At 49.2% G+C, this 26,959-nt stretch overlaps 13 protein-coding genes across 13 annotated transcripts; 8 read left to right on the top strand and 5 right to left on the bottom strand.

The window, feature by feature from the left end:
• Positions 1 to 155: 155 nt before the first annotated feature.
• Positions 156 to 5,070, top strand: HETIRDRAFT_439483 (uncharacterized protein). Its single transcript, XM_009546813.1, has 30 exons — positions 156 to 231; positions 346 to 417; positions 481 to 516; positions 572 to 670; positions 726 to 813; positions 887 to 898; positions 954 to 979; positions 1,033 to 1,152; positions 1,208 to 1,258; positions 1,321 to 1,341; positions 1,398 to 1,474; positions 1,528 to 1,588; positions 1,642 to 1,703; positions 1,750 to 1,792; positions 1,845 to 1,933; positions 1,986 to 2,033; positions 2,083 to 2,134; positions 2,185 to 2,190; positions 2,244 to 2,290; positions 2,347 to 2,470; positions 2,531 to 2,634; positions 2,690 to 2,705; positions 2,765 to 3,828; positions 3,883 to 4,051; positions 4,104 to 4,140; positions 4,195 to 4,391; positions 4,453 to 4,595; positions 4,653 to 4,693; positions 4,748 to 4,890; positions 4,943 to 5,070. Exons 1-23 carry the CDS (start codon positions 199 to 201, stop codon positions 2,885 to 2,887), a joined length of 1,410 nt encoding a protein of 469 aa, XP_009545108.1. The 5' UTR covers positions 156 to 198; the 3' UTR covers positions 2,888 to 3,828; positions 3,883 to 4,051; positions 4,104 to 4,140; positions 4,195 to 4,391; positions 4,453 to 4,595; positions 4,653 to 4,693; positions 4,748 to 4,890; positions 4,943 to 5,070.
• HETIRDRAFT_315342 (uncharacterized protein) lies at positions 3,688 to 5,461 on the top strand (the record flags this gene model as incomplete). Its single annotated transcript, XM_009546812.1, has 10 exons — positions 3,688 to 3,828; positions 3,883 to 4,051; positions 4,104 to 4,140; positions 4,195 to 4,391; positions 4,453 to 4,595; positions 4,653 to 4,693; positions 4,748 to 4,890; positions 4,943 to 5,097; positions 5,152 to 5,203; positions 5,256 to 5,461. 10 exons carry the CDS (start codon positions 3,688 to 3,690, stop codon positions 5,459 to 5,461), a joined length of 1,284 nt encoding a protein of 427 aa, XP_009545107.1.
• A 221-nt stretch (positions 5,462 to 5,682) lies between these two features.
• Positions 5,683 to 6,655, top strand: HETIRDRAFT_433630 (uncharacterized protein). Its single transcript, XM_009546811.1, has 4 exons — positions 5,683 to 5,841; positions 5,898 to 5,950; positions 6,009 to 6,337; positions 6,399 to 6,655. The coding sequence occupies exons 1-4, from the start codon at positions 5,723 to 5,725 to the stop codon at positions 6,513 to 6,515; spliced, it is 618 nt and encodes a 205-aa protein (XP_009545106.1). The 5' UTR covers positions 5,683 to 5,722; the 3' UTR covers positions 6,516 to 6,655.
• A 369-nt stretch (positions 6,656 to 7,024) lies between these two features.
• Positions 7,025 to 8,173, bottom strand: HETIRDRAFT_315367 (uncharacterized protein; the record flags this gene model as incomplete). The annotated part of the gene is made up of 3 exons (XM_009546810.1): positions 7,025 to 7,285; positions 7,344 to 8,054; positions 8,108 to 8,173. The coding sequence occupies 3 exons, from the start codon at positions 8,171 to 8,173 to the stop codon at positions 7,025 to 7,027; spliced, it is 1,038 nt and encodes a 345-aa protein (XP_009545105.1).
• A 559-nt stretch (positions 8,174 to 8,732) lies between these two features.
• HETIRDRAFT_382812 (uncharacterized protein) lies at positions 8,733 to 9,694 on the bottom strand. Its single transcript, XM_009546809.1, has 7 exons — positions 9,668 to 9,694; positions 9,516 to 9,594; positions 9,370 to 9,443; positions 9,152 to 9,304; positions 9,063 to 9,092; positions 8,901 to 9,010; positions 8,733 to 8,849 (listed from the first exon to the last, which is right to left on the bottom strand). Exons 1-7 carry the CDS (start codon positions 9,680 to 9,682, stop codon positions 8,819 to 8,821), a joined length of 492 nt encoding a protein of 163 aa, XP_009545104.1. The 5' UTR covers positions 9,683 to 9,694; the 3' UTR covers positions 8,733 to 8,818.
• A 49-nt stretch (positions 9,695 to 9,743) lies between these two features.
• On the bottom strand, positions 9,744 to 10,747 carry HETIRDRAFT_433628 (uncharacterized protein; the record flags this gene model as incomplete). The annotated part of the gene is made up of 5 exons (XM_009546808.1): positions 9,744 to 9,961; positions 10,045 to 10,244; positions 10,308 to 10,453; positions 10,517 to 10,596; positions 10,656 to 10,747. The coding sequence occupies 4 exons, from the start codon at positions 10,745 to 10,747 to the stop codon at positions 10,122 to 10,124; spliced, it is 441 nt and encodes a 146-aa protein (XP_009545103.1). The 3' UTR covers positions 9,744 to 9,961; positions 10,045 to 10,121.
• A 242-nt stretch (positions 10,748 to 10,989) lies between these two features.
• Positions 10,990 to 11,314, top strand: HETIRDRAFT_439479 (uncharacterized protein; the record flags this gene model as incomplete). Its single annotated transcript, XM_009546807.1, has 2 exons — positions 10,990 to 11,103; positions 11,170 to 11,314. Coding segments are annotated over 2 exons (169 nt in total), but the record flags the coding sequence as incomplete, so codon positions are not given.
• A 641-nt stretch (positions 11,315 to 11,955) lies between these two features.
• On the top strand, positions 11,956 to 14,193 carry HETIRDRAFT_148438 (putative MFS sugar transporter; the record flags this gene model as incomplete). Its single annotated transcript, XM_009546806.1, has 12 exons — positions 11,956 to 12,012; positions 12,084 to 12,110; positions 12,164 to 12,241; positions 12,311 to 12,340; positions 12,397 to 12,561; positions 12,625 to 12,932; positions 12,994 to 13,218; positions 13,272 to 13,372; positions 13,426 to 13,636; positions 13,687 to 13,709; positions 13,771 to 14,108; positions 14,164 to 14,193. The coding sequence occupies exons 1-12, from the start codon at positions 12,007 to 12,009 to the stop codon at positions 14,191 to 14,193; spliced, it is 1,542 nt and encodes a 513-aa protein (XP_009545101.1). The 5' UTR covers positions 11,956 to 12,006.
• Positions 14,194 to 14,377: 184 nt separating this feature from the next.
• Positions 14,378 to 15,588, bottom strand: HETIRDRAFT_450529 (uncharacterized protein; the record flags this gene model as incomplete). The annotated part of the gene is made up of 2 exons (XM_009546805.1): positions 14,378 to 15,107; positions 15,545 to 15,588. The coding sequence occupies 2 exons, from the start codon at positions 15,586 to 15,588 to the stop codon at positions 14,378 to 14,380; spliced, it is 774 nt and encodes a 257-aa protein (XP_009545100.1).
• Positions 15,589 to 16,111: 523 nt separating this feature from the next.
• Positions 16,112 to 17,166, top strand: HETIRDRAFT_119521 (uncharacterized protein; the record flags this gene model as incomplete). Its single annotated transcript, XM_009546804.1, has 3 exons — positions 16,112 to 16,198; positions 16,252 to 16,760; positions 17,010 to 17,166. The coding sequence occupies 3 exons, from the start codon at positions 16,112 to 16,114 to the stop codon at positions 17,164 to 17,166; spliced, it is 753 nt and encodes a 250-aa protein (XP_009545099.1).
• A 5,284-nt stretch (positions 17,167 to 22,450) lies between these two features.
• HETIRDRAFT_316372 (uncharacterized protein) lies at positions 22,451 to 23,921 on the top strand (the record flags this gene model as incomplete). The annotated part of the gene is made up of 7 exons (XM_009546803.1): positions 22,451 to 22,537; positions 22,624 to 22,796; positions 22,886 to 23,010; positions 23,110 to 23,208; positions 23,261 to 23,359; positions 23,418 to 23,723; positions 23,779 to 23,921. 7 exons carry the CDS (start codon positions 22,451 to 22,453, stop codon positions 23,919 to 23,921), a joined length of 1,032 nt encoding a protein of 343 aa, XP_009545098.1.
• A 168-nt stretch (positions 23,922 to 24,089) lies between these two features.
• On the top strand, positions 24,090 to 25,311 carry HETIRDRAFT_240137 (uncharacterized protein; the record flags this gene model as incomplete). Its single annotated transcript, XM_009546802.1, has 5 exons — positions 24,090 to 24,342; positions 24,397 to 24,472; positions 24,526 to 24,602; positions 24,664 to 24,814; positions 24,879 to 25,311. Coding segments are annotated over 5 exons (990 nt in total), but the record flags the coding sequence as incomplete, so codon positions are not given.
• A 1,098-nt stretch (positions 25,312 to 26,409) lies between these two features.
• Positions 26,410 to 26,899, bottom strand: HETIRDRAFT_247841 (uncharacterized protein; the record flags this gene model as incomplete). Its single annotated transcript, XM_009546801.1, has 3 exons — positions 26,410 to 26,507; positions 26,599 to 26,665; positions 26,732 to 26,899. Coding segments are annotated over 3 exons (333 nt in total), but the record flags the coding sequence as incomplete, so codon positions are not given.
• Between the last annotated feature and the right edge of the window lie 60 nt (positions 26,900 to 26,959).

Here is a 26,959-nt window from a genome sequence, read left to right as displayed (position 1 = left end):
TTATTCTGAACTTCTGGTGTGTATGCATAGGTCTGCATAGGTCTGCATGTCCGAAGCGTCGTGTGTTGACTCGAATCGGGAGGTACCGTGTACGCGTTCGGCAAGTCCCGGAAATATATTGCTGGACGAGTTCAGAAGTGGAACCTGGTGCTGACATTGCATTCACCTCCTCTTTCTTCACCTTGACACCTATCAACAATGCCTCGCGAAATATTGAACGTTCAGGTCAGCGTCAGCAGCATACGCTCATATACACTGTTTTGACTGGTCTGTCTTAGGTCGGCCAGGTCAGTATTCATCTCGCGCATCGCGCGTCTTCGCGTCTGACGATGCGGATCGCGCTCTCAGGCTGGAAATCAAGTAGGGGAGAGTTTTTGGACCATGCTGCTTGCCGAGCATGGTCTTGATCTGGATGGGGTATGTTCAGCCGGCATTCATAGTCGCTGTATGCTGACCGTTGAATGTCACGCCATACGGCAGATCTACCATGGGACAGACCCATTGCAGTTGGAGCGGGCGAGTACAATGTACTTCATATTGCCTGGATGCCTGGCTGACGGTGTGTTCGCAGGTTGAAACCTACTTCTCGGAGGCCCAAACTGCCGATGGAGTTACAAAATACGTTCCGCGTAGCGTGCAGATCGATTTGGAGGCGGGTGTATGCAATCGCGTATGTCGCCTCGCTTTCTGCTCCCGAAATGATCTTTCAACTGATCTCTGTATAGCTGCGCTCGGGACCTCTGGGCGGCTTGTTTCGCCCGGATACATACATCACTGGCGAGTCTGGAGCAGGGAACAACTGGGCAAAGGGCTGTAAGTGCTTCCATTGCATGCCATTCGACCGCGAAAGTAGCTCAGGCTGACGTGGTGATTCTTTGGGGGTCAGACTACACGGAAGGTATGTGATCGAGAGTTGCTGAGATCGGTATAGCTCACTAATACTCATGTTATAGGTGCCGAGCTGGTTGACTCTATCACCGTGCGTACATATGTCTGTCTGCGAATGATCCCATACTGACTTCGAGACTTCAGGAGGTGATTCGGAAGCAGAGTGAGGCATGCGATGCTCTGCAGGGTTTCCAGATTCTGCAGTCCTTAGGCGGAGGTTCAGGAGCAGGTCTCGGGTCTTTGCTTCTGTCGAAACTTCGAGAGGTAATTTGTCGAAAATCTCTATCCAGGACTCCATCTGATATCGTCTCGTCCAAAGGAGTTCCCCGACCGCATGGTCTCAACTTTCTCTGTCCTGCCGTCGCCGAAGGTATGCAAGACTATGACCTATGGGCCACTGTCAACTGACTACAAACTGGTTGTTTCTTCTAGTTGTCAGAGACTGTCGTTGAGGTTGGTCGTTCTCTGGGCTATCTGCTGTTTCCTCCCATTGATATGAATATCGTTAGCCTTACAACGCCCTTCTCTCTGTCCATCAATTAGTCGAGAACAGCGATCTGACCATCTGCATCGATAACGAAGCCCTGTGCGTCATTCTGGTTGTTTTGATCTCTTATCTTTACTCAAATTCTAAGATAGGTATGACATCTCAACACGAACGCTGAAACTTAAGAGTCCATCATTCACTGATCTGAATGTGGTATGTATTTCATCACCTTGACTTGCTGCTTCTCCTGCTCATTTCGCTGTCAGCTTATTGCACAAGTCATGTGTGGGGTGTCGACAAGTCTTCGCTTTCCCGGTCAACTGAACGGGTAAGCCGGAAGCAGATCAATATCGCTTGTGCTGACACCATCTCAGCGATCTACGCAAGCTTGGACTCAACTTGATCCCTTTCCCTCGTGTAAATTCCTCCTTGACAGCATCACACTGAATTCTGACCTTAACTTCGTTAGCTACACTTCTTAATGCCGAGCTATGCTCCTTTCCAAGATCTCAAAACGCAGTCCTTCACTCGTTCTTCCGTCGCCGAGTTGACTAGCGCGTAAGTGGCAGCCAGTCCTTCCTAATCAATAATATTGACTCGTATTATCCAGCCTTTTCGACCGTCGTAACCTCCTCGTCGGTTGTGATCCTCGTTACGGGTTGGTCGCCTCCTTGTATTGTAAAAGAATTCATCTCACGTGTTCGCAGGCGCTATTTGACCGCGGCGACTATCTTCCGTGGACCTATATCTTCTCGTGAAGTCCGTGCCCTCTTTCCTGTTCATCCCCACGTCATCTCACTTATCTTCAGGCTGAAGTAGGTTCCATCACCTGTGATGGGCCTATAGCATGTCATTGACTTGTCGACAGTATACTGTCTTGGATCTTCAAAAGAAGAACTCTAACATCTTTGTGGAGTTCGTAAACAGCTCTCGCACTTCATCCGCGCTTAAATGCTCAATCCCACTGCTAGATGGATTCCCGATAACGTATCAGTAACGCTCTGTTCGGTGCCCCCAGTCAAACAAAAGCAGGCTGCAACGTGCCTTGCAAATTCCACCGCCATTCAGGAGGTATTCAAACGCACACTGGATCAGGTCAATTCCATTTCTTGTCTTGTCTGTGATTGTGTCGCTTGACAGGAGTATCCTTACTAGTTCACCGTAATGTACAAGCGCCGCGCTTTCTTGCACTGGTACACAGGCGAAGGCATGGATGCAATGGAGTTCTCCGAGGCTGAGAGCAACACTCAGGATTTGATGTGTGTGGCCTCGCTCTGGATTCTTCGAGTTTATTGCTCACTGTTTTTCTTCTAGTGCCGAGTATCAACAGGTACAGCATTTGCGGTACCATGAATTCCTATGTTCGTGTCATGACCTTATTCATTCCAGTACCAAGAAGCTTCAGTCGAAGTTGAAGACGTTGAAGAAGAATACGAAGAGCCAGAGGCGGAGCATTATGCAGAGGAGCCTACCGAGCAGTACGCTGAGTCAGAGGAGCAGCATGAAGAGTAACATGCGAAGACAATATTCTCATCTGTTCCCTAACCCTGTTTCGTCTTTGGATTTTACTTACAACCTTCCTCTTAGTGTTCTACAGTTAATGACGACATATCGCGTAAATTTGTCTTGCAATCGATTTTGCTAATGGTCTCAGTACCTTGCATTCGCCCTTGTCATTCCACAGTCTTCTGGAGGTCTTTCGGCTCCGGTGTGCCAGATTTGAATGTTTGCGTTCTCATGCATATAGGCCTTGAGCGTAGAATGCAATATTTAGCACGCAGGCCAAAATGTGACCTTACCAATAGTGGCTGATACAGGTTTTGGGCGAGTGTGTTACTTTATCTTATCCTTGCATGGACACCTGACCTACTATATACCACTGGCAGCTTGTCAACGTTTTAGACTGTGTTGGCCGAGGCTATCTAACTTCATAACCCATGATTTCAATATCTGACATTCATCCGACAATTCACCGACGTCCACTAATGACCGGTATCTCAGTCTCTCCTTTCCACCTTTCGACCCTCCAGTCCTAAATGAGTAAACTACTTGCACTCAAAGATTGCGGCGTTCCCTTTATAGTTGCAGGATTCACGCCCCACGACGTCTTTCACAAAGGAGTCACGTATCCTGCGAACGAATCTTCGCATTTTCTAGGGATTCTCATGTGACCCTTTAATAGCTTTCTAATTCGGACCGAAGACTCTTCTATCTCCAGGAGGAATGAGGCTCGACACGTATAAATGAGATGTACATCGAGACGAGCAGGGTTCACTGAACGTTCGAGAGAGATGGCTGCCCTCGATCCTCATATGCCCCTCCGCTTTGTAGACCTCAAGCGCGAGATCGCCGCTTCCTACCCCAATTTCGAGGCTCGTGCGACGCGCGCGTGGGGTGAAATTGTCGAGCATCTACATGAGAGCACGAAAGATATCATCGATTCGGGGTCAGATGTGAGTACTAGCACCTGAATTTATGTTGTTCAGGATGAAAGCCATTTCCCATAGGTCGTTCCTCAAGTTCGCTTCGAGGACCTTGGAAAGCTGACACCTCAGGAGATCGACAACATCAAGAAACGGGGCTGCGTCGTTATCAGGGATGTGGTGGATGACGCAGAGGCCCTTGCTTGGAAGACCTCTCTTGAGGAATTTGTGAAGGCGAACCCTAGTGCCCCAGGTCGGCGCAAGCCATCGATGATATGACGACTTCCCTGACATCATGATAACAGGATTCCCAGAGACAAACAAGCAGTTCTTTCATCTATAGTACGTCTTCACTGTAATTGTTTTGTAGCTTCTGCTCAGCCATAACCGTGCAAGTTGGACAAGGGCACAAGTTCTGGCGCGGTCTCATCCCAATCTTCTTGAAGCCACGACGTGGTTGAATAAGCTCTATCACATCAAAGGCCAGGATGACTTGAAAGATGTAGATCTATCGACTCCCCTGATATACGCAGACCGGTTCCGCATCCGACACCCTGGCACTCAATGGGATGCTCATCCCCCTCATGTCGATGGTGATTACTCAAACAAGTAGAGATCCAAGTCCTCATCTTTCTAAAAATACAAACCATCCAGGTGGTGCTATCGAACGATGGGAGGATGAGACATTCCGAACGTGCTTCTCCGATATATTGAACGGAAACTGGAAGCGCCATGACCCTTATGAACTCGAAGGCCGCATCAATGCCAGGAACTCAATTTATGGACGACCAAACCAGGTGCGATCGCTATACGATTCTCTATATATTGTCTTTGCCGAGGATGAATATTTGCAGGCTAGCGTATTCAGGACATTCCAGGGTTGGCTTGCTATGAGGTCAGTTTCAAAAGTATACACTGCCTTGCGTTCATTCAACGTGCCCTACCTTAGTGAGACGGCTCCTCACGAAGGCACGCTCAAAGTATTTCCCGATGTCGTTGCATCGAACGCATACATGATCCTTCGACCCTTCTTTCGCCCCATTGCCTCGCCTGTGTCTCAGGATGCTCTTGATCCCAAGAACTGGGAATACGGTAACTGATACTGCATCGTTTGACTCAATTACGTTCCTAAGCTCTTCTGAAGACATTTCTACACCGGATTTTCCTGGCATATTCAAACGCGACGGCGGGTTCACAGGCCCACGACCGAACCCCGAAAGTCATCCCCACTTCAGGTTAGAAGACACTATGACCCCCGTTCCCAAAGTGTACCCGGGAGACATGGTGTTTTGGCACTGCGTAGATATAAACACTATCATTGTTCTCTCGGTTCACGTTGACATCATTCTGCAGGACGTAGTACATTCTGTGGAAGAGGAGCACACCGGAACTAGAGATTCCGCTGGTATGGATCTTGAAACAATCACAACACTTCAGCAGGCTAAAATGACTACCAGTCATGTACATCCCAGCTGTTCCTATGACGCCACTAAATGCGACGTATGTCCAAAGACAAAAGGAAACATTCATACAAGGCCTTACTCCTCCCGATTTTCCCAAAGCTGCTCCAGAGGCTGGATATGAGGGCATCGGAAAAGTTGATGACATTTTTGGGCCCGTTGGGAAACGCGCAATGGGTTTTGAGGTAGAGATAGCTTCTTGAGAAATATATGAATCAGTCAAGTCGTGTATCTTGTTCTTTCGTTCCCTCGATAGCATGCATTTCCTCGTTGAATGGTTCACAGCTTCAACCGGGTTGGCGCCGAAGCGATGGCGCCAGTTGGGAGACAACGATATTGCGCTGACTTATCACCCTCTAATGATTCGCCACGGCCGAATGACAAACATAGGCGAATCTCACAAAGCTTCATAAACCAGTGCTGAACCAAACCTTCACTTCCCATCCCTCAATCTCATCCTTGACATGTCGTCTGCTCCAGTTCCGGAAATCGCCTGGTTTACGTCCTCTGAGGCCTATCAGAAAGATGCCAGTATAGCTAACAAAAGCCTCACGCTAGTCGGTTCTGCTAAGGGAATGCGCGGGTAAGAATTGACAATTCCAGCTTCCAAGACGAGTCAGCTCACCCAGCTATCTACAGAATCTACCGAGGGCCATATGTGGAGGAGCCTACCACCGAGGTTTGGATTAACGGTTCGCAAGCTCAATTTATTTTTGAATGCACCTGCAAATAATCGTGATCGATATTCAGTATGGGAGTCGCTCGATGCGCACTTGGCTTTCCGCAAATCACCCTCTTATCCCGAGTTGGTGGAAGGCGTGAAGGTTTTCTTCGCATCCAAGCCGGAGATGGTACACGCAAATCTCACGACGCCGTGCGAGCGGGCCCTTTCCGCGCCCGCCACCGAGATTGCGTTTATATCTCTCCAAGAAGGATCTACAAAGGAGGAGCTAGACCCCCTTGTCGCAACTCTAGAGGCGGAGCTGGCCAAGGCTCCAGGAAGCCACGGTAGCTCATGGGGTTGGTCCGTCGAAAAGGAGGGTGTATATGTAGGAGTCGTGGGCTGGGATAGCGTCGCCGTTGGTGCAGTCAGATCTATGGCGATTGCAAAAACTGACATACATTGCCTGACTGGCATAGGCACACATCGATGCTGTGAAGGCTGCTCCGCTCGATACGGTCATCCAGCAAATCAAGAAGGTCGCTGACGTTGCACTTAAACATGTGCACCTCACGAAGTTCAAGAATCAGGACTGATGTCCCAGTCAGCGCTGATGAGCCAGGGGTTCTGGGTACCAACAAGGGAAAGCTGTACAATTCATAAGAATTGCTAGAAATATGTAATTGTTCCGTAATGAAGCCACACCAACTTGCAGCGGAGCGTCATGGGTTATCGCAAAACTAAACATGATTTTTTTTTGTTAAGACATGCTCGACAACGGTAGGGTAAGAAGCACAATAGTAAATATCATAAGCTTTCTGATTACAATTATGTACAGTAGTTACAACTAGCTAGCATTCAAAAATATGTACGAGAACGGAAGGATGCTCCAAGAGCTATCAGTGACGCAGGATTCAAATATATACAAGAACAAAGAGTTGCTCTGCTAAGGAGGGGCTAGCAGAGACGAGAAGACTGGATCGACGATACAAGCATGGAAAACAAGATAGCAGGGCGACTGGATACAACTAGAGGGACAGAAAGAGCAGTATAATGATAACCAAAAGAAGGACGTGTGTCGGAAGCTATGACACTTTTGAGTGACCTACAACTCGAGCTTGAACGCCCGCATGCAAGTGGTCCACAGGCGCGTGTCAACATACGGCCCGCAATACCTCCACTCGGTCCTGATGTGGCGCTGGAGCGCCCACGGCTGGCAGTACCTCTTGACGCAGCCGGGACATTGAAAACTCGGGTCACTATGCGTATACATATGTTTCTCGAGCGTGGATGGATTTGGAGACTTGTGGCCGCATATGAGGCACACATTGCCCGGGGGGTGAACACGACGCGGCCTGCGTTGCGACTAGTGTACATGAGGACGATGAGCTACGCACGCGCTAACGAAGAAACAACATGCTTACAGGTATAGTAAGAATAGTTGACTGTTTAGCCTGCTTGTGACGTCGAGCACTCGAGTCCTTGGGTGCAGATGAACGGATTTTGCGGGATCGGCGCGTGGGGGCCGGCGGGGCTTGCGTCGATGAAGGAAAGCTATTTTGCATGGATGTCGAAAGGCCTCTGGTAGGCCCCGTGATAGAACCTCCTACGACTGGCAAAGGGCTGATGGAAGTTGAGCTGGTGACCGTGAGCCTCTCCAGTTGGGTACAAAAGTCCATTGAGGGCTGGTCAACGGGGGGTGGAGAGGGTGGAGAGGGTGTGGTATATGCCGACGATGCTGGGCTGTGAGAGAAAGAGTACGCGCTCGGAGTCTCAGAATCAGGCTGAGATGAAGAGCTGTTCCCCTCTATCAGGTCGTTGTACGGAGCCGTAGCATCCGTCAGTGGCTCGAACAAGTCGAGGAATGAAGCAGAGGCAACCTCCTCGTCGTGCATGGATGTGGCATGATGGGGATATGCTCCGGTGACGTCCACTTGTTCGTCAGCCAGGAGAGCAGGACAGATCGTCTCCCAGGGCTGTTGATCGAAAGCATTGTGGGTTGTCCAGGCCGTTGCATTGAAAGGAGGCGGTGACGGAGAGTATTGTGGCGTGAGGGTGGCATCCGCCATGACGCCGTATTGTTCTTCCAAAAGAGACTCCGGTTCGACTGACAGTGGCATCTGCACGTCCTCAATCTATGAACGGAGTCAAAAGTTGAACCAGGCAGGCGATGTTGAACGAAGCTTACACCAAAATTGATGTACTGCATCAAATCAGCAACACCGGGAATAGAGGAGAGGAGCGAAAAGTCCATGTTGTACGGATGAGGTCGAGGTGGTTGTAGAGAGACGGGTTCGTGTCAAAGCAAGAGAGCACTAGATCGCGCAGAGGAGACAGTTGGGTTGAGAGTGCCGAGTTTCGGCGGCTTGGATTTATAGGGACCTACAAGTCGGAGGTCAAAAACAGAGCTGAACTCGAAACCGTATGCCTTCATCGAGCCGCGACTTCCGGGATGAATCGTGCTGGCGGACTGGAGTGGAGCTTGTTCTGTGTCCGCCGTCCTTCGGTCCGCATAATCCGTGAAGACTCCCCCCCGAAAACCATGGAGGAGAGTTGCTGGAACCTACCAGTAGCTTACCCTCGGCAACCGCTCCGGGGTTGCATAGACCAGTGAGGATCTACAGGTGTATGGACCTACAGGCTCCAAGGCATTGAACGGATAGCGGTGCGCATGGGATTACAGCGGTAGCAGCAGCTATGAATGAAGTCTATCAGTAAGCACAGGTATGACGAAGTCGACGCTGAACTACCATGTCATTGACATGAAAGAGAAGTGGATTCAGACAAGAGCGCTTAACGCTCGCCGAATATTTGTTTGTATGTGAAGAACTCTTTCATTGGCCGAGGTGTCTCATACACGGGAACGTTGACTAGGGGGTTTCATTCAAAGGGCACAGAATCACCATGTAGCATAAGGTAAGAACTTTCCACTGCGAAAAATCAGTAGATTGTTCTTAATGGGCACATGAGGTCGGACGTACTCAAACGTCAAGACCACACGGTCTCCCTTGGGGTCGGGCTTCTTCTCGACATGAACTTTGCAGTCGATCATGCTCATAATACCATCACCGAATTTCTCGTGAATGACAGCCTGAAGACCTGTTCAGTTCAAAAACGACATAGACCGGAAGCAACAGATGTACCTTGAGGGCATGTCCGTAGACTAATACACCCTGTGTTATCCCAAAGAAGTATATCAATATCCACCTATGACGAGAAGGAACCAACAAACCTCGAATAAACGATATAAGACCGGATCCGTTGGAGGGATAGGTCCGATTCCACGATTAGGGAACCAATGTGCTCCGAGCTCGGCCTTCAAGTTTACCTCTGAGATCTCTAAAACCTGGGCAATAGAAGCCAGCTGCTCCGGTGACCCCTTAGCCTGTTCACTCAATGAGATCCACTTTATCTAAGGTTCGACGCTGACGTTATGTGAGGTAACCATACCTGCCCATAGAATAACGCGGCAATCCATACTTCGTCTTTGCCGACTGCTTTCCCTATCTCTTCAAAGGTTAGGCCTGAAAAACATAGAATGAATCATCAATCTAAATAAGATAAAAATGATGTCAGTGTCAATTTGAAGAACCTACCTTTCCTGGCTTTGGCCTCAAGAAGCTGTGATACAATGGGTGGAAGGTCACTATAGGGACTATTGTTCGAAGGGAACTTCTACAGTTCACCATTAAATCAATTAATGAGATTCTCTAACCAAAAACCTGTAGCTGAGCAAAAGCTCACGTACTGCAGCAGAAGCCATGTTACGTGTGGTAATGATGGCAAAAAGCTTTCCAGCGCCTCTCAGAGAGGGCAGCTTATATACAAGGGACAAAGTGGAATTGCGTCATATAAAATAGAACACGTGCGATAGGGTGAGATATCGAAGGCCTGTATCACAAGGCCGACGGGAAAAGGCGGAGGCGGAATGCCAGTATTGGCTCCCAGGTGACCGAGGCTCGTAAGATTCGCTATATTTACACACAAACGCTGCTGAGTGTGATAAGCACTGAGAGCGCTAACAGACTGTTGAGTACATGTCCTGAAATGTCCATACGCATGTACCATTTTGGGACGTCATTGTCGATATCAGTGGGCGCATGTTTTATGGGATGTGCGACTCACCCGATTCGGATCTGCCGGCATATGCCGGAAATGCTCACAAAAAGAACAGGATAAATGAATGATTTAATCCCTACACATTAATCCAAGCTGCCATCTTTTCCTGAGCCAGTAGGACTCTCCGCCAGCTCGTTGGCAGGTTTCCAAACATCTTTAGTAGCGTGCATGAGTTCATACATCTGTCCCAGCTGCTCGGACGACAACTGGCCGAGTCAGGATGTTAGCCCAAGTCAACCTGGACACTAGAAAATATACCCCCAAAATACCTTTTCGAACACAGTAGGGTCCATCTTCCTTCCCTTGAATTGCTGAGCCTCTGGTCCGGCCGGTATTTGATCTAAGTAGGATTTCCATTGGGAGAGAAACCCGATCAGATATGCCGGGTTATCCACATCTTTGTGACGACGAAATTCTATGCAGGAAAGCACGCTGTGAGGTGTTCAAGCCAGCGAAGCGAGTGATTGGAAGAACGAACCTGATTTAACATAATCGTCACCCAACGACCGCATCTCCACAGGAAGGTATCTGTGCGCTCGGAGTAGGCGGCGGTAAAGTCTGTGTCCGTATTTAAGAGGCGTAAGCATCAACGCATGCGAAATGGAATAACAACACACGGAATAGGTGGAAGAAGGGTGGCGCTTGCTGCTCGCAGGTTCAATGGCCTTGTGGTGACCGACTCAGCGAGACGTAGCAAGGTAGCGCGCATAGTATTGGTGATCAGTCAGGGGCTTCCCTCAGACTGACGATGCTGTGTGGCCCTAAAAATTCGAAAAAAATGCGGGTCGAAGGTGGGAATGGGAACCAGGCTCGAAGAAAAGAGGTTTCAATAAATGGTGGCAATGGAAGGCGGTGATGGAGGAGGCAGACTGCGTATGCGTCAGTCTGCAGTCCATGTCGGGATTCGCCGACCTCGCCAGGCGTCGCCAGATTTAGGCGCTTTTCCTGATGAGTCTCCACTTCGCAGCCAGCTGTACTGCGCTTGAGCGGTAAAATCCTCTACGGTCCAACTGTCGTGAATCATTCTCATGGACATCAAGAGTGGTCTGGTAGGCGTAATCAGAAGTGAGTGACTCCTTCATCTTTTCCAGCACCTGCCTGCTAATCCAAGACGAATGTCTGAACTTTTAGCGAATGCGCGAGCCCAGAGCGTGAACGTTTGACCCACAGTGGCAGGTGGCGGTAGGTTCTTATGGAGCTCATGTCTTCTGAGAGCCGTATGTAGAATTCTATACGACGGCGCAACTGTTTACATTCCCCTTGCCTCGGCAATTTCTGTTGACAAGGTCCTGTCAAGTCCGTCCTCTCGAATCTTGTTGAACTGCCTCTAAACGGGTCTGATCTGACCCATCAAATTCACGGATCACATTACAATGTCTGGCCAAAAACGCTGAGATTCAAGCCATCCGGCAGAGGTAGGTGAGTATAGACCGAATATCCTCGCGATGAATTCATGCACACATCAACTTAGTAGGCTGGAGGGGATTGTCAGGCTCGGACAGAAAAACGAACTGTTGGGGAGGTGACGTATATGTACTACATCTAACGCGAAGCTAATGCAGCCAGATGCAGCCCCTGTATCAGGGCGTCTATTCATGATTGGCTCGGCCTTGTCTATCCTGACACCGTGACAAGGAAACCGGCTCCGACGATGAGCCTAAAGAACAGGCGTAGTGGAGTCCGTGCGTCATGAGCATGCGAACTCAAGAATGAACGCGATGTTCTGTATTGATATGGACCTTGACATGCTCTGATTGTATGATCACAAGGCTCCTAGATATTCCTAGACACCCACCCTTTCATGCTTCCCCAAGCATGCATGTTGACAGCGGGCCGCTTCATGTAAATGGTAAAGGCATCTCTCATTCTCTTTGCGCCCGTCCCTATAAACCGCTCATACCCCGCATATGCGGCCTTGCGTCTCTGCCTCCTTCCTGCTTGGCCGCTCACCCAAAGATAACACTTATCATGGGCGTAGGTGACATCTCCTTTCCACTTGATCCCGACATCCTGCTTATTGACAGCCTTTCGGTTTTGTCCCGTAGTACAGCGCTAGAATTGCTGCCAACCCAGTACGACTCGACGATACCTTTATTAGAGGCTCACTAATGAAATTCTCATCCAGTATGTGGTCGGCTCTTTTGCGTGTATAGGCGGTGGCCTTTTTGGGTTGGACATCTCGTCCATGTCTGGTGTGCTCAACGTGAGTGGTATTAGTTAGTTTAAGTCAGCAGTAAGATTGGTCCCTTATCATTCCATATTGAGCCTTCAGAACGATGCCTACCTGAAGACTTTCAGCTCAGTGCGTGTCATTTAGCCTTAACAATCGCGTTGTCTGCTTACCTTGGGTCAATGAAGCCCGGTCCTAATGCTCAAGGTGCAATCGTTGCTGCTATGCCTGCGGGTTCGTTCGTAGGCGCGCTTGCCGTCAGTGCTCTGGCCGATAAATTCGGTCGCAAAAAGACTGTCATCCTTTCTGGTATCATCTGGGTCATCGGCTCGATTTTGCAGTGCGCTTCAATCGTACGCATCTCTTATTCTGACAGCTTTTCGTTCCATGACATAGGATCTTTCCCCGATACACAGAACCGAGGTATGCTAGTCGTTGGTCGTATCATCTCTGGTATCTCTGTCGGCCTTGCGTCCGCTGTCGTTCCTCTTTATCAGTCGGAGATTACGGCTCCTCATATTCGGGGACGTCTCGTCGCCATTCAGCAATGGTCCATCACTTGGGGTATCCTCATTCAATACTTCATCCAGTTCGGCTGTTCCTATATTAACGGAGTAGCCTCGTTCCGAATCCCGTGGGGTCTTCAAATGATACCAGCTGTCGTTCTCTCTATGGGCATGCTGGTGTTTCCCGAATCTCCACGATGGCTCATTGATCATGGAAGGTTCGTGTTCTCATATCGAGTAGACACCTGACAAGTACTAGGTGCTGATAAAATAGCACAGGGAGGATGAAGCACTCCAGATCCTCGCGGATCTTCATGGTGGAGGTGATCCCAACAATGCACTCGTGCAGCTTGAGTTTGAGGAGATCAAACAACAGGTCTACTTTGAGCGTACCGAGGGCGCCAAGTCTTACTTGGATCTTTTCAAGCCTGGAATTTTCCGTCGTGTCGGGCTCGGCGCATCGCTCCAGATGTGGTCCCAGTTATCTGGCGTGAATATCATGATGTGATTTTATCCTGCTTTCTTCATCTTCAATGATACTGACTATGTGCCTGTAGGTACTATATCATCTACGTGTTCCAAGGTGCTGGTCTGACAGGTCGCCGTGGGAACCTGATCGCCGATTCTGTTCAATATGTTCTCAATGTTGCCTTCACTGGTTCGTCCTATTGGTCTGTGCTCCGTTGCTTTTAGTATTGACACACTTGATAGTACCCGCCATTATCTACATTGATCGCTGGGGTCGCCGCCCTATGCTTCTTGCAGGCACCCTGTTCATGGGATTCTGGTTGATGCTCGTCGGCGGTCTGCAAGGCAGGTACGGACACTGGGGTACGGTCGGTACCGATCGTGTTTGGGTCATTGATGGACACAACGGTGTCACGAAGGGCATCATCGTCTGCTCTTACTTCTTTGTGTGCAGGTGAGCAACAGTCTCTCTTAGTATCTCCTGTTTTGAAAGCGCGCTCCTAGCTTTGCGATCACTATGGGTCCAGGTACGTCGCACCACCGTCTCGTATGGATGTTTTTTTTTTCAAATTTAAATCTCTACGCTAGTGTCTTGGACTTATCCGGCTGAAATATTCCCGATGCGTGTGCGTGCGAAGGCTGTCTCGTTATCCACCGCGGCCAACTGGCTGTTCAACTTTGCGCTCGCATGGGCAGTCCCACCCGGGTTAAGCTCCATCGCATACAAGACGTACTTCATCTTCGGTACCTTCAACTTTGCAGCATTTATCCATATCTTGTTCTGCTTCCCCGAGACGGCAGGTCGGACACTGGAGGAGATCGAGGCCGTGTTCGAACAAGGCCATATTTTCACCGCGTGGAGGGTCAAGAAGGATGTGGGGAGGAAGACGCTTGAGGATGTCATTTCTCATCCAAAAGATGTAGTGGTTCGTACAGTTCTCATTCTACACGGCACCTCTCGCTAACATGAGTTATATAAAGCACGATGATCCAGATGAGAAAATTGTTTAGGATTTCATGACCCGACCATTTGCTTTATTTTTTCTTGTGTTTCGAGATCCAAGACCGCGTATACTCCCTGCTCATTACTTTCTTGTTGTCTCTGTCGTTCATGAATTGCAGTATCTTGGATCATGAAGTAAGCGACTATCTGATTGTCTCAGCCGAGGACAGCAAGAGAGCGAACCATGGCATACTAACATTCAACTTCCACCCTCCATCTCGGCTGCCCGCTTCCTCGAAATGGTCCAATAATTTTGAACGCGACCGAATATTCAGTCCCTGATTCGTTGAAAATGGGGTGTATATTGGAGATGGTGGGAATTTTGGCAGCTTTCATCGGAGGAAGCAACTTGAGCTTGCCATCTCGCGAAAGAGCCGGCATACGAGTGCGATGGAAGAAAAGCCCAACAGCGACCATCCCAAGAGCAATTTTCTGTTCTGGAGAGTGTTCGAAGAGAAACTGGGCCTGCTGAACGAGTTGAGGGATCGTCGCGTGCATGATCTGCGCCCTCCTATGCATCTGTTCATTAGCAGCAAGCATAGTCGCAGTATCGTGTCCTTGGCAGTCTTTGAGCTCCCAAAAAATCAGGGCGTTGCGAAACTGCGTGTTGCGTTCTGGGGTCGCCTTGGTCAGGATGACGAGGAAGTCAGGAACACGGAATTGAGCTTCTTCAGCAGAGAATGGAAGATCATTCTCCTCTTCATCTTCATCATCGTTGTCCTTCTCCTCACCGACCTCCTCCTTCTCCTCACCATAACCTTCTGACTTGCCTACGTTCTGTCCGGACTCGGACTGGCATTCTTGGAGATCATTGTCTTCATCTTCACCTGCCTGCTTTTCGGATTCGGTGTTCTGGTCTTGTCCCTTGGCATCCTCTTCTTTGTCTTCGTCACTGGCCTGGAATATATCACCTCTTCCAACACTGCCGTGGCGAGCTGAGGGTGCATCAGGAACACTGTCAACTGATTCTGCATGACTCGGATCGGACTGTGCTATACGATCGAGAACTCGCTTCAGCAAGTTCAATCAAGTTCTGTATGTATAGAAGACTTGCCGGTGACGACAGCCGACAGGCTCTCTGTGGAACTAGAATCCAGCTGAACCAGTGATGTTTCCGTGCTTCGTGTCGCTGGTACTGCATAGGTTAAAGAAAGGCTCAGATCAAACCGAGTATGCTCGGAGTAGAAAAAAAAAGCACTTCTGAAAGGAGAGTCCTCGAGAGATTCATGAATTGCACGAGCGACTGCACGAGTCAAGAATCGGTAGAGGTAGGGTTGAGGCCAGACGGAAACTCGTCCACCATGGGCATGATTCCCACGCAAGGCGTTGAAACTGAGAAGCAGATTATACAACTCATACCATGCGGATTCGTCCCCACCCCGGCGGGCCCCTCCTATGACCATGCGAGCATGTTCTATGTGTTCATCTAGCGATATAGAGACCTGGGCGGGCCAGTGATCATGATGTGATTGAGCAGGCCGAACCCCTGACATCGAGCGGTAGAGGGGAAGATATTGGGTGAATATTCACCGTATTGAACACAGGATGGATATATAGTCAAGCAGAGCTGTCATAACTTCATCCGATGGACACAGTGACTTATAGTCAGCTGCCATGGCCCATTGATATCCGGCAGATGGCAAGTTCGAGGGAAAATGACGTATCAATTTTTGATTGAGCATATAGAAACCAAGGAGTTTCCATATACGTGCAAGCGTTTAGTAGTGCGTCATGCAGGCTGGCTACACTCAGTCTCGAATTAAGGCTTTGGCCAGCTTGGCCGCACCTGTCTTGGTCCAATTGGTGTTTGTTTTTCAAAGGCAGCGATCTTGGCGATTCTCCTTCAACCTTCGCCGTCACACCCCCCATCACGTGGAATTCAACGTATAAGGGAGCTGACAGAATCACGTCTCTCAATGTCCCAACATGCCTAACATCGGCGTTAACACTGTCTCATCAAAGCTGCAGCTCCCAGTTCCGTTCGTGCCTACTCATCAAAGGCTGACGAGTCAAGTGAGCCTGACTAGTCACTATTTGTCCCAAATGACCGCTGACCAGTTTGGCAGGACTACTTCAGAGTATTTCAATACACTCCCTTCGATGATCTCCCCCAGCAGCTCATACCTTTACGGAGTCACCTCATGAGAGCACCCCTCATGCACTGCGGATGGACGATGGATCGACTCTGGAAATATGCCGAGGACAACGGCTTTGTGCACTCCACAGCTACCGAAGTCTTCTCCGAAGAAGAATTGGATGGCGAAGAGCCCCCTCCGATCTCTGAGTCCTTCGTCATCGATGAAGGACAGTGCATGTACAACGCTCTAGAGGATCTTGCCGCGAAACATGATATGGAGGATATCCTGGATTTTATACGCATCGAACGCATCGTTAGAGATGGCAAGGGAGGCTTCATCTCGCTCTATACAAATTACACTCGAAAGCGGGCTCCACCCGCAGAGGTAATCGAGAGGCTGCGAATCGCATTGGGCGAAGAAGAAGGGCCGAAATGGTATTTGGATTCATTTCGGTGGCACTGGGAACCGAAGCCAGTTCTATCATTCGGTGGGAAGTCGTGTGTACTCTTCTCATTATATATACATCAAAGGATCTTCACTTTTTCTTGACAGAAAGTCGGCGATTACACCCGCCCGCAACAAGTCTGGACAATCTCGTGCTCATTGATTAGAGACATTGAGGCCTTGTGACTCGTGAGATTCGTCTTGGTGCTCTTAAGTATTGAATCCTTGCACTGCGATCGTTTGAATCATTGTACGAAGCCACATAGTGTACTACAAACATAGGCTCCTTCACGATTTGATAGTTCTGGACGTTGGCGCCAGATTGACTTGCACTTTTGGTATGTCACGTTGGGAAAACTCCGGCTGGCGCCTCAGCTGAGCGATAAGTGTTATTCACCTTCATCCCGATCCAAGGATCGCCCAAACCATAATAACATCCAGATGCGCACCAGCAGGTAGATGATCAATGCCTGTGACGATCGTCAAACTGAAACGATGCGGAGCTAGTCTACATCCAAATCACAAAACCTTGCGGGTAGTAGGCATTTCAGCTGGAATTTGATATCTTTTGAAACTCAGCTTGCTCACGTGCAAGGTAGCTCACGTGCTAGTCAAGAGAAAGCTCAATATATCATTTATGGGCAGTCCTGATGTGCAAGAACGGATTAAATATGTTTAGAAAGGTAAAAGAGACCCGAAACAATAGTTAAATGAAAAAATTGAGCACAACAGACGTCGTTTTTGTCAGGACTCGAACCGACAACCGGAGCAAAACAACAATGTCTGCACCAACTCACCTATTGGACCAAACAAAAGCATGCTCAGTAGGCATTATCTATGTAGTTGGTAAGCTTTACCCACTTATGAGTCAGATTGGGTGACGCATGGCCCGCAAAGTTCATCATTTTAGAGGATTCATCATTTGGAAGCAGACCTTAACACAGAACAACTGTAATCTTCTGTGTTGGTCAGCCACGGAGACTAGGAATAAGTGGCTGTTAACATGGTATGACGCCAGGGACATGCATTTGAGCGGCAAACATACAAAAAATCAATCCATCCATAAATAGAGGGCAACACTGCAAAATTGTGGCGCTTAAGCAACGGCTATGCTCGCGTGGGCCACGTAAGAAACCATGCGAGACCACTGTCCCATAGGCTTCGGGATGCGAAACGGAGCATGTTGGAGCTTGAAACGGAGTTGGTCAGCGCGCGCGTGCCCAGAGCTAACCTAACCATAGGGAATTCTCTTCCCCTGGCACTGTCTTGCAGTGATTTCTTCAGGCAAGGGGGCATTCAGCAAGTGCTTAGCTTGGCAACCACTCTAGGCTCTTGGTATTGTTTGCAGGTATTTTTTATATATAAATAAATAATAAATAAAAGGGGACAATAAGAAATGGTGGCACTGGGCTAATAGCTTAAGTCATATGTCCTTGCTTACACTTATGTAGGCCACATAAGAAACCCTAGCAACTGGAGTGGGCTATGCCTCAGCAGCCATTGGAGCTTGAAATGACATCCCAGCACCTCACAGAGAACCTCACGGGGGAGCCTCATAGGGCAGAATCTCATAGGGGAATCTAATGGATGGGACCTTATAAGAAGCTTTATATGGGAATCTTATAGGAAGGACATTATAGGATATCATAAAAGAGCCATATAGGGATATTGGGGCACAAGACTTTTAGTAAGCAGAGTGAGCCATGTCTTGGTGCTCCTAGCAATCCTAGCAACTGGAGTGGGCTATGCCTCAGCAGCCATTGAAGCTTGAAATGGCATCCCAGCACCTCACAGAGAACCTCACGGAGGAGCCTCATAGGGCAGAATCTCATAGGGGAATCTAATGGATAGGACCTTATAAGAAGCTTTATATGGGAATCTTATAGGAAGGACATTATAGGATATCATAAAAGAGCCATATAGGGATATTGGGGCACAAGACTTTATGGGCACTGGAATTTACAGGCACTAGACTTTACAGGCACTGGACTTTATAGGCACTGGACTTTATAGGCACTGGACTTTGTGGACACTGGACTTTATAAGCACTGGACTTTATGGGCACTAGAATTTATGGGCACTGAACTTTACGGGCACTAGACTTTATAGTCAGTGCACTCTACAGGCACATGAGACCAAGCACTACAACAAAAACTCAGATTAAGCATGGGCACTGGACTTTACAGGCACTAGACTTTATAGGCACTGGACTTTGTGAACACTAGACTTTACAGACACATCAGACCAAGCACTATAACAAAAACTCAGATTAAGCATGGTTGCGCCGTCGCAACGCAATGGGTAAGAAGCTAGTAAATAGAGGGCGACACTGGAAAATTGTGGCGCTTAAGCAACGGCTATGCTCGCGTGGGCCATGTAAGAAACCACGCGAGACCACTGTCCCATAGGCTTCGGGACGCGAAACGGAGCATGTTGGAGCTTGAAACGGAGTTGGTCAGCGCGCGCGTTGTTACGCTAGAGGTATCTCTAAGTGCCGAGCACAACACTAAAACAACCTCTACTGCAGGGGTGCTGGAGCTAGTATCTAATACACAAGGAATTGTTAGTGATGACTTTAGAAAGGGAAGGCATACTGAGAAGCAACGGGGAGTGTGGGATTATAGCGCCCGAACGGTTTCGGGACTGCGCCGAACACTGACTGAACGTTCGGTCGGGCATGTCGGGAACTTGGTTGGTAACAAGAGGGTTGTGTCGCAACCAACAACTACGTGCTTCAAGAGCCACATGGGACTCTGACAATATACGAGGGAGGACGGGGGGGGTACGAGCGAAGATACGAGTATGAACACGAATGCGACCGAATGAACGAGGATGACAAGTTTTGGAAGTTGACAAAGGCGATTTCGATGGTTGAGACGAGTGCGGATGAGCTCTGAACTGTGGGGTGCACAAAGCTGGTTTATTCCAGAGTTGTATGTAGGTTTTTATAGTAAACAGAGCCCCTAAGTAAAATATTAAACAAGAAATGAGAGTAGATGTCGAATGGGCGCCAAGCCTTAGCGATCCGAGAAGATAAGAAGGTAGGTGAGATGTCCATATGGGTTTCGAAGGTGACAAGGTAAAAGTTAATCAGCGATGGCGAAATCCCGAACGTTCGGGATCCATTGCCCGAGTGTAGGTAGCTGGAACAGGTGTTGGAGAACCAATGAAAATAAAGGAGAGGTATCATACGACCAGGGTGGCCAAGTAATGGTGCAAGATTGCGTTTAACCGACCATGTGGAAGTCGGGAAGATAAGCGATAAGGACCGACCGACTCACGGAAGACATCGGCCAAAGCGGAAGACTGGCTCCGATCTCGTAAACACCTATCGTAACACTCCTGTGTGGTCATGGTAAATACGTGAAGTGTGGGCAAACTGACTCAAGTGCTGCCAAACATCCTTCGGAGGGTTGCGGTAGGTCGGGTGGGGACCGACCGTGTTTGGTGCAAGTTGGCATCTTCGGTACTCGTCCAATGCTGTTTGGTATCTCCCCAAAGCTTCCCAAATACCTCCCTCGGACCCTAGCGTGGGTACATGCTCATCAGCGTGCCCGGAGCTAACCTAACCATAGGGAATTCTCTTCCCCTGGCACTGTCTTGCAGTGATTTCTTCAGGCAAGGGGGCATTCAGCAAGTGCTCAGCTTGGCAACCACTCTGGGCTCTTGGTATTGTTTGCAGGTATTTTTTTTATGTAAATAAATAATAAATAAAAGGGGACAATATGAAATGGTAGCACTGGGCTAATAGCTCAAGTCATGTGTTCTTGCTTACACTTATGTAGGCCACATAAGAAACCCTAGCAACTAGAGTGGGCTATGCCTCTGCAGCCATTGGAGCTTGAAATGGCATCCTAGCACCTCATGGAGAACCTTATGGGGGAGCCTCATAGGTGGGACTCTGATGGGGGAGCCTTATAAGGCAGAATCTCATAGGGGAATCTAATGGATAGGACCTTATAGGGAGCTTTATATGGGAATCTTACAGGAAGGACCTTATAGGATATCATAAAAGAGTCATATAGGGATATTTGTTAAGCTGGCTAGGCTTAGTCACGTGCACGTGATGCACTAAGAGGGGTTCCCTGGGCTAAAGCTGATTGTGACGGCCCAACGAATAAAGACGACGGCTCGTCTTTGGGCTTGTTCCAAGAAAGGTTGGTCTGTATTGATCTTCTCCTCGAAGAGTCGAAGGAGGTGCTGATTGATCACGTGGCGGTGTTTGTCTGGTACGAACAAGTCTTCTCCGATACAACAGATGACTTCGGAGGGATCCCAACGGATGACTCGATATGCGGCGAGTCCTTGGTAGGTTGTAGGCGGTAGAGAATGATAAGAGCGATGAGACGAATCCAGTGCTTCGTCAGACTGAGTATGGTTCTTTAGATCTGACAGAGATCGCGAAGCGTGAGCTGAAGGTAGCCAGACGCCGGGCGCAGTGCTGAGATCAAGATATATACAAAGTGAACGAGCTGAGGCTTCTAAGAAGCTCAGCTCCCCTATATATAGTACAGGACTATTTAGGGCGGTACGGACATATGGTCCGTGCTTCGAAACACTAAGTACTATCAACGATCGATACTCGTAAGCCGCAGTCATTGTTCGTATTCCGCGGCTCTTGGATGTAACCATGTATAGTAAAGATATCAAATGTCTGTCCGCATCAATAAGCAATCAGGGACCGATTGTGATCGACATCAGTAAGCACAATAGAAGAGGAACCGATCGCGATCGACATCAGTCATCACAATAGAAGATGAATCATAATACGTAAACGTTCATGCGTTAGCATGTAAATGGTAAGCAGTCCGAGACCGAGTCATGTGCGTAGCTCATGACCGTGTCCTGAGTCACGTGCCTAGACGCGTGTCAAGTCACAGTCCTAGTCGTTAATGGTTCGAGTCCGAGTAAACACCTGACCTTCCCTTCTGTCCACGTGCTAAGCACGTGTTAGGACGCGGTCCTAACAATATTGGGGCACAGGACTTTTAGTAAGCAGAGTGAGCCATGTCTTGGTGCTCCTAGCAACCCTAGCAACTGGAGTGGGCTATGCCTTAGCAGCCATTGGAGCTTGAAATAACATCCCAGCATCTCACAGAGGACCTCACGGAGGAGCCTCATAGGGCAGAATCTCATAGGGGAATCTAATGGATAGGACCTTATAAGAAGCTTTATATGGGAATCTTATAGGAAGGACATTATAGGATATCATAAAAGAGCCATATAGGGATATTGGGGCACAAGACTTTATGGGCACTGGAATTTACAGGCACTAGACTTTATGGGCACTAGACTTTATAGGCACTGGACTTTATAGTCAGTGCACTCTACAGGCACATGAGACCAAGCACTACAACAAAAACTCAGATTAAGCACGGGCACTGGACTTTACAGGCACTAGACTTTATAGACACTGGACTTTGTGAACACTAAACTTTACAGACACATCAGACCAAGCACTGTAACAAAAACTCAGATTAAGCATGGTTGCGCCGTCGCAACGCGACGGGTGAAAAGCTAGTGCATAACAAAGGGGAAGATGAAAGACAAATGCGGGTTTAAGCATCTGTAGGACAAATGTGGGACAACATCGTGAGATCGAAGGAAATCACGTCTTGACTCAGGATTTACTCCCAAACTACTTTGTGCCTACTGCCTCCAGTGTCAAAAGCTCCGATAGCTCAATTCCAGTTGACTACAGCGCTGTTAGAGATACCTGTGCTGCTGGAAGCCCCAGTCAGCCATGCCTTTGTGCACGACTTGCACCCAACCTCTTCCTCACCTCTACATTGTGTACCAATCCGCACATAACGTCAGGCTCGAGCGGTGTGTCAGTCTTTCTTACCAAGAATACACTTTTCAGGGTCTCCTTTCGTATTGTGTGGGCTTGCACTCATTGCTATTTGAGTTACACAGACGACTTGCCACGAATTCGCAGACCCATATGTCACGCATGATCTGCTTGTCATAATACTGGACCTCATACTCCTCAAAAGGGGTGTATATCGGCATCTTCTCTTCAACCGAGGGTCCAAGCCGAGACAAGTAGATCAAGTCTCTTCTTCGAGCAAGGGAAACGGAATTCGACGGTCATCTTCTGACGAAGTACGCGCGAGTGAAAAGAACGCGAGAGACGAAGAGCGAGAACGAGAAAAGGTATGTCCTTGCACTTGAAGAGAATCAAGTCTTGTGGATTGAGTGAGTCGCAGGCCAGATGGTGGTTGACACTCAGGCTAGGTGCTGTGATTGTGCTGGTGGACAGCTGTAAGTACGCCTCTTCCTATTTTCTTCAAGCGCATCTTAGTGAAGCCCAGGAAAATGCAGTCATCAGGTGGTCTCAGCTCTGTACGTCCCGTTTCCCGTTTCCCCACAAAATGTCGCAAATTAGACGAAATAATGCAGCAGCCTCTCGGATACTATACAATCCTAACAAGATAGGTGATCCTTGGGCATCTGAGACAATGCGCATCTTCATTAGGATTCTGCTCGGTTGCTGTGTAGGTGCGTTTTCACAAACATCCATCGCGACTCTTTCCTCATGCCAAATCGACAGAGAACGTAGTATTCCACATCGGAATCACACTATCTTCCTCACTGGTATTGATAGGCCTAAACTGGTTCTCAGTCCAGCAACGGAAACGGAAGACGAAAGGTAAAGACGCCTCTCATGCATCTCCGAACACTCAGAATGGGGTCAGACAACAACTCAGGCATGTTGATTCAATCACGTTATGCTTCGCTCACTCTCATCAGATGCATCTGCAGATATTCACATATCCCACTCTGTCTTCTATACTCTTCGCTATCGAAGTTCTTCCTCCTTTTTCTTCTATCTGTCTGGGGTCATCCGAAATCGCCAGCACAAGGTCTTCCGCCGCCACAGTACGAACATACAATCAGGGTTGAGAACCCTGCGCTGCGGCGCGTCTGGGAAGCTCTGGACGATGACAAACTAGATCGGGAGTGGGTCGTGCGCAATGTGCTCGGTGGTATGGCGGCAGGATTTGGTTTGAGAGGTGTGTCACTCTATCTCAGGCGTGCTGGGTCGTTCTATCTGACACGCTTCGACAGTGGTCCTGGATTGTCATCCGTTCTTCACGACGATCGTCATACTTTCCGGGTGGGGCATCAAGACGGTCGTTGCGAGTGTTGTAGGAGGATGGGTTGGAGGCAAGCAGATTGAGGAGACATGGCTGGCATATAGCATACCATAAGTACCGTGTACCTAGCTATGGGTATGTGAGCAGGCTCCGCCCCCTGAGTTCAGGGGTGACAGCAGTCTATTTGGGACCTCGGATACCCTTATCCGCCACTTCTGAGGAGGCATTGCTCTCCCATCGCATATTGAGCACTAACTTGCCAAAATGCCTCCCTCGGCCGTCTCATCCTCTCGAGCTCTTCAAGCTATCCTTCCGTTGATTCCAGCTGGACAAGCTTACGAAGCGCACCAAAAAGCGCGTACTTTCGCTTCGCGTTATCAAAAGACCGCACAATACGACACCGCGATCGACGTCCTGTTTCAGAGTGCGCGCGAGCTGCTGAAGGCAGGGCAACAGGGTAGCGGCACCGATCTCACACTATTCTTGATCGACATATACGAGGCAAAGGGCGACGATGTGAATGATGAGTCCAAGGGTATGCGGGCGGTATTTGGGCGTGTAGCTGCATAGCTGATCGGACTGCGTGAAGGGAGGTTGACGCAACTCATCGCCTTGACGGGCTCATCAGGTGTATGGAGGAAGACTATTACCGATAAGTCCATCGCGTACGTCCATAGACTTCTCCATGTGTATGTTTAGCCCAACATTGAGTGCATAGATGGTCAGCGAAACACGGCCCCCATCCTGCAGGGGATCCAGACCTCCATCATTACATCGGCGAACTACTTTATAAAGGTACAATATTGGCACATCATACATCACACTGGACTGCGTATTGACGCAATATCTATTCAAGAGAGAGCGTATGATGCTGCGGAAATCCATTTGCTCGCCGCCGGAAAGCGCGACAGTGCGCGTCTGTTGTCTCGCGTTTTCATCGAGTGGGGGCAATCAAGCGGGAGTGTATCATCGCATGTGAGCGCGTTCGCCCTTCGCGGCACGATTCCGTGCGTGGTATTCGACTTGCTTCGCTGTCTGCCCCATTCACCTTGTAAAACCATTTATGCGCAGATATCTCCTGAACGGCAACATCCTCGCTGCGCGTACCTTTCTCTCCGCGTATTTGTCCGCCATCCCATCATCCCTCAAGCCGACCGCCCTACCCCTGCCCTCGACCGATGACGAAATCATTCATACCACGGAGCCCGTCCTGAACTTTGTCCAGCTCGCCGTGCGCACCTGCCAGCGCGCGCAAGGGGCGCAGAACAAGGCGATGCGCGAGGCGTGGGTGCGCCTGTGCGGCACATATCAGAGCCGGGGCGGGTTACTCGCCACAGGGGAGGTGCGCCACGCGCTGAACGAGATCGCGACCATCTATTTCGCGATGCCACCACCGCGGACGCAGCAGGCCAATCCGTTTGGAGATATGCTTTCGTCTTTGTTCGGTGGGCCAGCAGGGAGCGGAGACACAGCGTCGACGAGAAGAGTGATCACGCCAGGTGTGGCGGGTCAAGGGCTAGACTGATGGAGACGGTGCACGGTGAGGGTCGGGAATGGGAAATCCAGACGTGCAAGAAAGGCTTGTTTACTGGGCGTTGGGCGGGTAGGCGAATGTGTATGTAAGTTTGGCTAGATGGCCGTGAAATTGACAATGGATCTTGACTACCAACGCATCACGTCCGAAGGACGGGAAGAAGACCTTTCGCTAAAGTGCTTTAGTGTATTTCAGTAGATCCTTCGAGATCTCGAGTTGGCGACTGGTGGGGACTTGATGCTATTTGTATTTGCAGTCGCTATGCACAAGTATCTACAACTATGCACAATCGCCGACTATTCTTGTCGGCGATGAGTGAAACATATCGCTCGATGCGGTGGTTACTGCCTGACGAGCCTACGTTCCTGCAATGCGGCCCCCCTTGGAGGTGTCCAGCGATCGATGATCAGGCTGCCAGCTCAGAGGCACGGCCAGAGCATTTTCACGGGCAGGCCGCGGCGAAAGAATTGTATTGTACACTTACAGATCCGAGACCCCATAGACTAGAGGCGTTCATTTCACGATCACTCGGCCCCTCATCCTCGTTCGACGAACAAAAGGGTACCACAAGAATGAATTGCTTTTCGGTGAGCCCAGCAACGGAGAGAAGCTTGAGCGGGAGGCAAATTACAGCCAACCATGACTCGGCGAGACCACCTGAGTCTTTACCAAGCCAAGGTCACTCCAAGGTCTCAAGGACGCCTAGAATGGCTATATGTTCGCCCAATATACGCCATCATTCGAGGAAAAGTAGTCTGGATCATAGGGTACAAGGGTAAGAATTCAGGCGAGCGATATAGAACCTTCAGGCAAAGCCAGCATCCACGACAGCTCAGGGTACATTAGCTCAGATCTATTTATGTGGAGAAGCAAGTGGGAGCTATATTGAGAATAGAATACGGACGATGTTTGAAGAGTCAACGTACACAGTACAGCCATGGCAGATATGATACAATAGAGCGGTGATCTCTTGACATGTTTCAGAGCGTAGAAACATTAGTATCAATCAGTCGTTCATTGAAAGCTTCCGGTCCGTTTCGGAGGGAGGGGTGTCGACGTCGACGTCGGGCCGGGGGTAGGAGGGTTGCTTTGAGTGGAGATGTCGCCGTTAATGATATCTTGGATGGACGCTTCAAGCGCGTCGACACGGCTGGACATTTGCATCACTGATGGTTGGACGAATGGCGATACATTGATCCCCATATTTGCGTGAGTGGAAGTGGGAAAATGTATACGGATAAGCATTGATGGACCCACTGCGATCAAGAATCTGAGAGGACATGTCATCGAATTTTGCATCAAGCTGCTCCAGTAGGGTTTCGACCTTAAAATGACAGATTGCTTAGTTAGAGGCACAGATGGAGAACAATGAATCTTTTAGTATACGCACAAATGCGGTGAGCTCGTGTGGGCTAGATATATCGGAAGGGTCGGAGAGTCCTGCTTGTTTGAGGGGTGATGATCCAGCAGGCGGCGTTTCCAAGTTCTTTCGCTCATTATTCGAGATTTTTGACGGGGTGTTTGCGGGCGTCACTTTCAGTGGAAGTGCTGTCGGACTCGGGGAGGCCATATTATCGAATGGTACCGGGATGTGTGCTCGTCACGGCCAGCAACGGTG

The sequence above is a fragment of the Heterobasidion irregulare genome (assembly GCF_000320585.1).
Source record: "Heterobasidion irregulare TC 32-1 unplaced genomic scaffold scaffold_04, whole genome shotgun sequence".
In the NCBI taxonomy this organism is placed as follows: domain Eukaryota; kingdom Fungi; phylum Basidiomycota; class Agaricomycetes; order Russulales; family Bondarzewiaceae; genus Heterobasidion; species Heterobasidion irregulare.
Note: the sequence above shows the minus strand (reverse complement) of the source record. Positions and strands in the feature narration are given on the sequence as shown.

What these genes read in the sequence shown, in the direction of transcription:
- HETIRDRAFT_439483 (XM_009546813.1), top strand. Translation starts at nt 199, where the DNA reads ATGCCTCGCGAAATATTGAACGTTCAGGTCAGC. An exon ending in ACCCATTGCAGTTGGAGCGG is followed by an intron (nt 517 to 571) that starts GCGAGTACAATG and finishes GTGTGTTCGCAG; the next exon opens with GTTGAAACCTACTTCTCGGA. An exon ending in GTCGCCGAGTTGACTAGCGC is followed by an intron (nt 1,934 to 1,985) that starts GTAAGTGGCAGC and finishes CGTATTATCCAG; the next exon opens with CCTTTTCGACCGTCGTAACC.
- HETIRDRAFT_433630 (XM_009546811.1), top strand. Translation starts at nt 5,723, where the DNA reads ATGTCGTCTGCTCCAGTTCCGGAAATCGCCTGGTTTACGTCCTCTGAG. An exon ending in CACCGAGGTTTGGATTAACG is followed by an intron (nt 5,951 to 6,008) that starts GTTCGCAAGCTC and finishes ATCGATATTCAG; the next exon opens with TATGGGAGTCGCTCGATGCG. An exon ending in TGGGCTGGGATAGCGTCGCC is followed by an intron (nt 6,338 to 6,398) that starts GTTGGTGCAGTC and finishes TGACTGGCATAG; the next exon opens with GCACACATCGATGCTGTGAA.
- HETIRDRAFT_382812 (XM_009546809.1), bottom strand. An exon ending in TCTACGGACATGCCCTCAAG is followed by an intron (nt 9,011 to 9,062) that starts GTACATCTGTTG and finishes ACAGGTCTTCAG; the next exon opens with GCTGTCATTCACGAGAAATT. An exon ending in CGTGTGGTCTTGACGTTTGA is followed by an intron (nt 8,850 to 8,900) that starts GTACGTCCGACC and finishes GATTTTTCGCAG; the next exon opens with TGGAAAGTTCTTACCTTATG.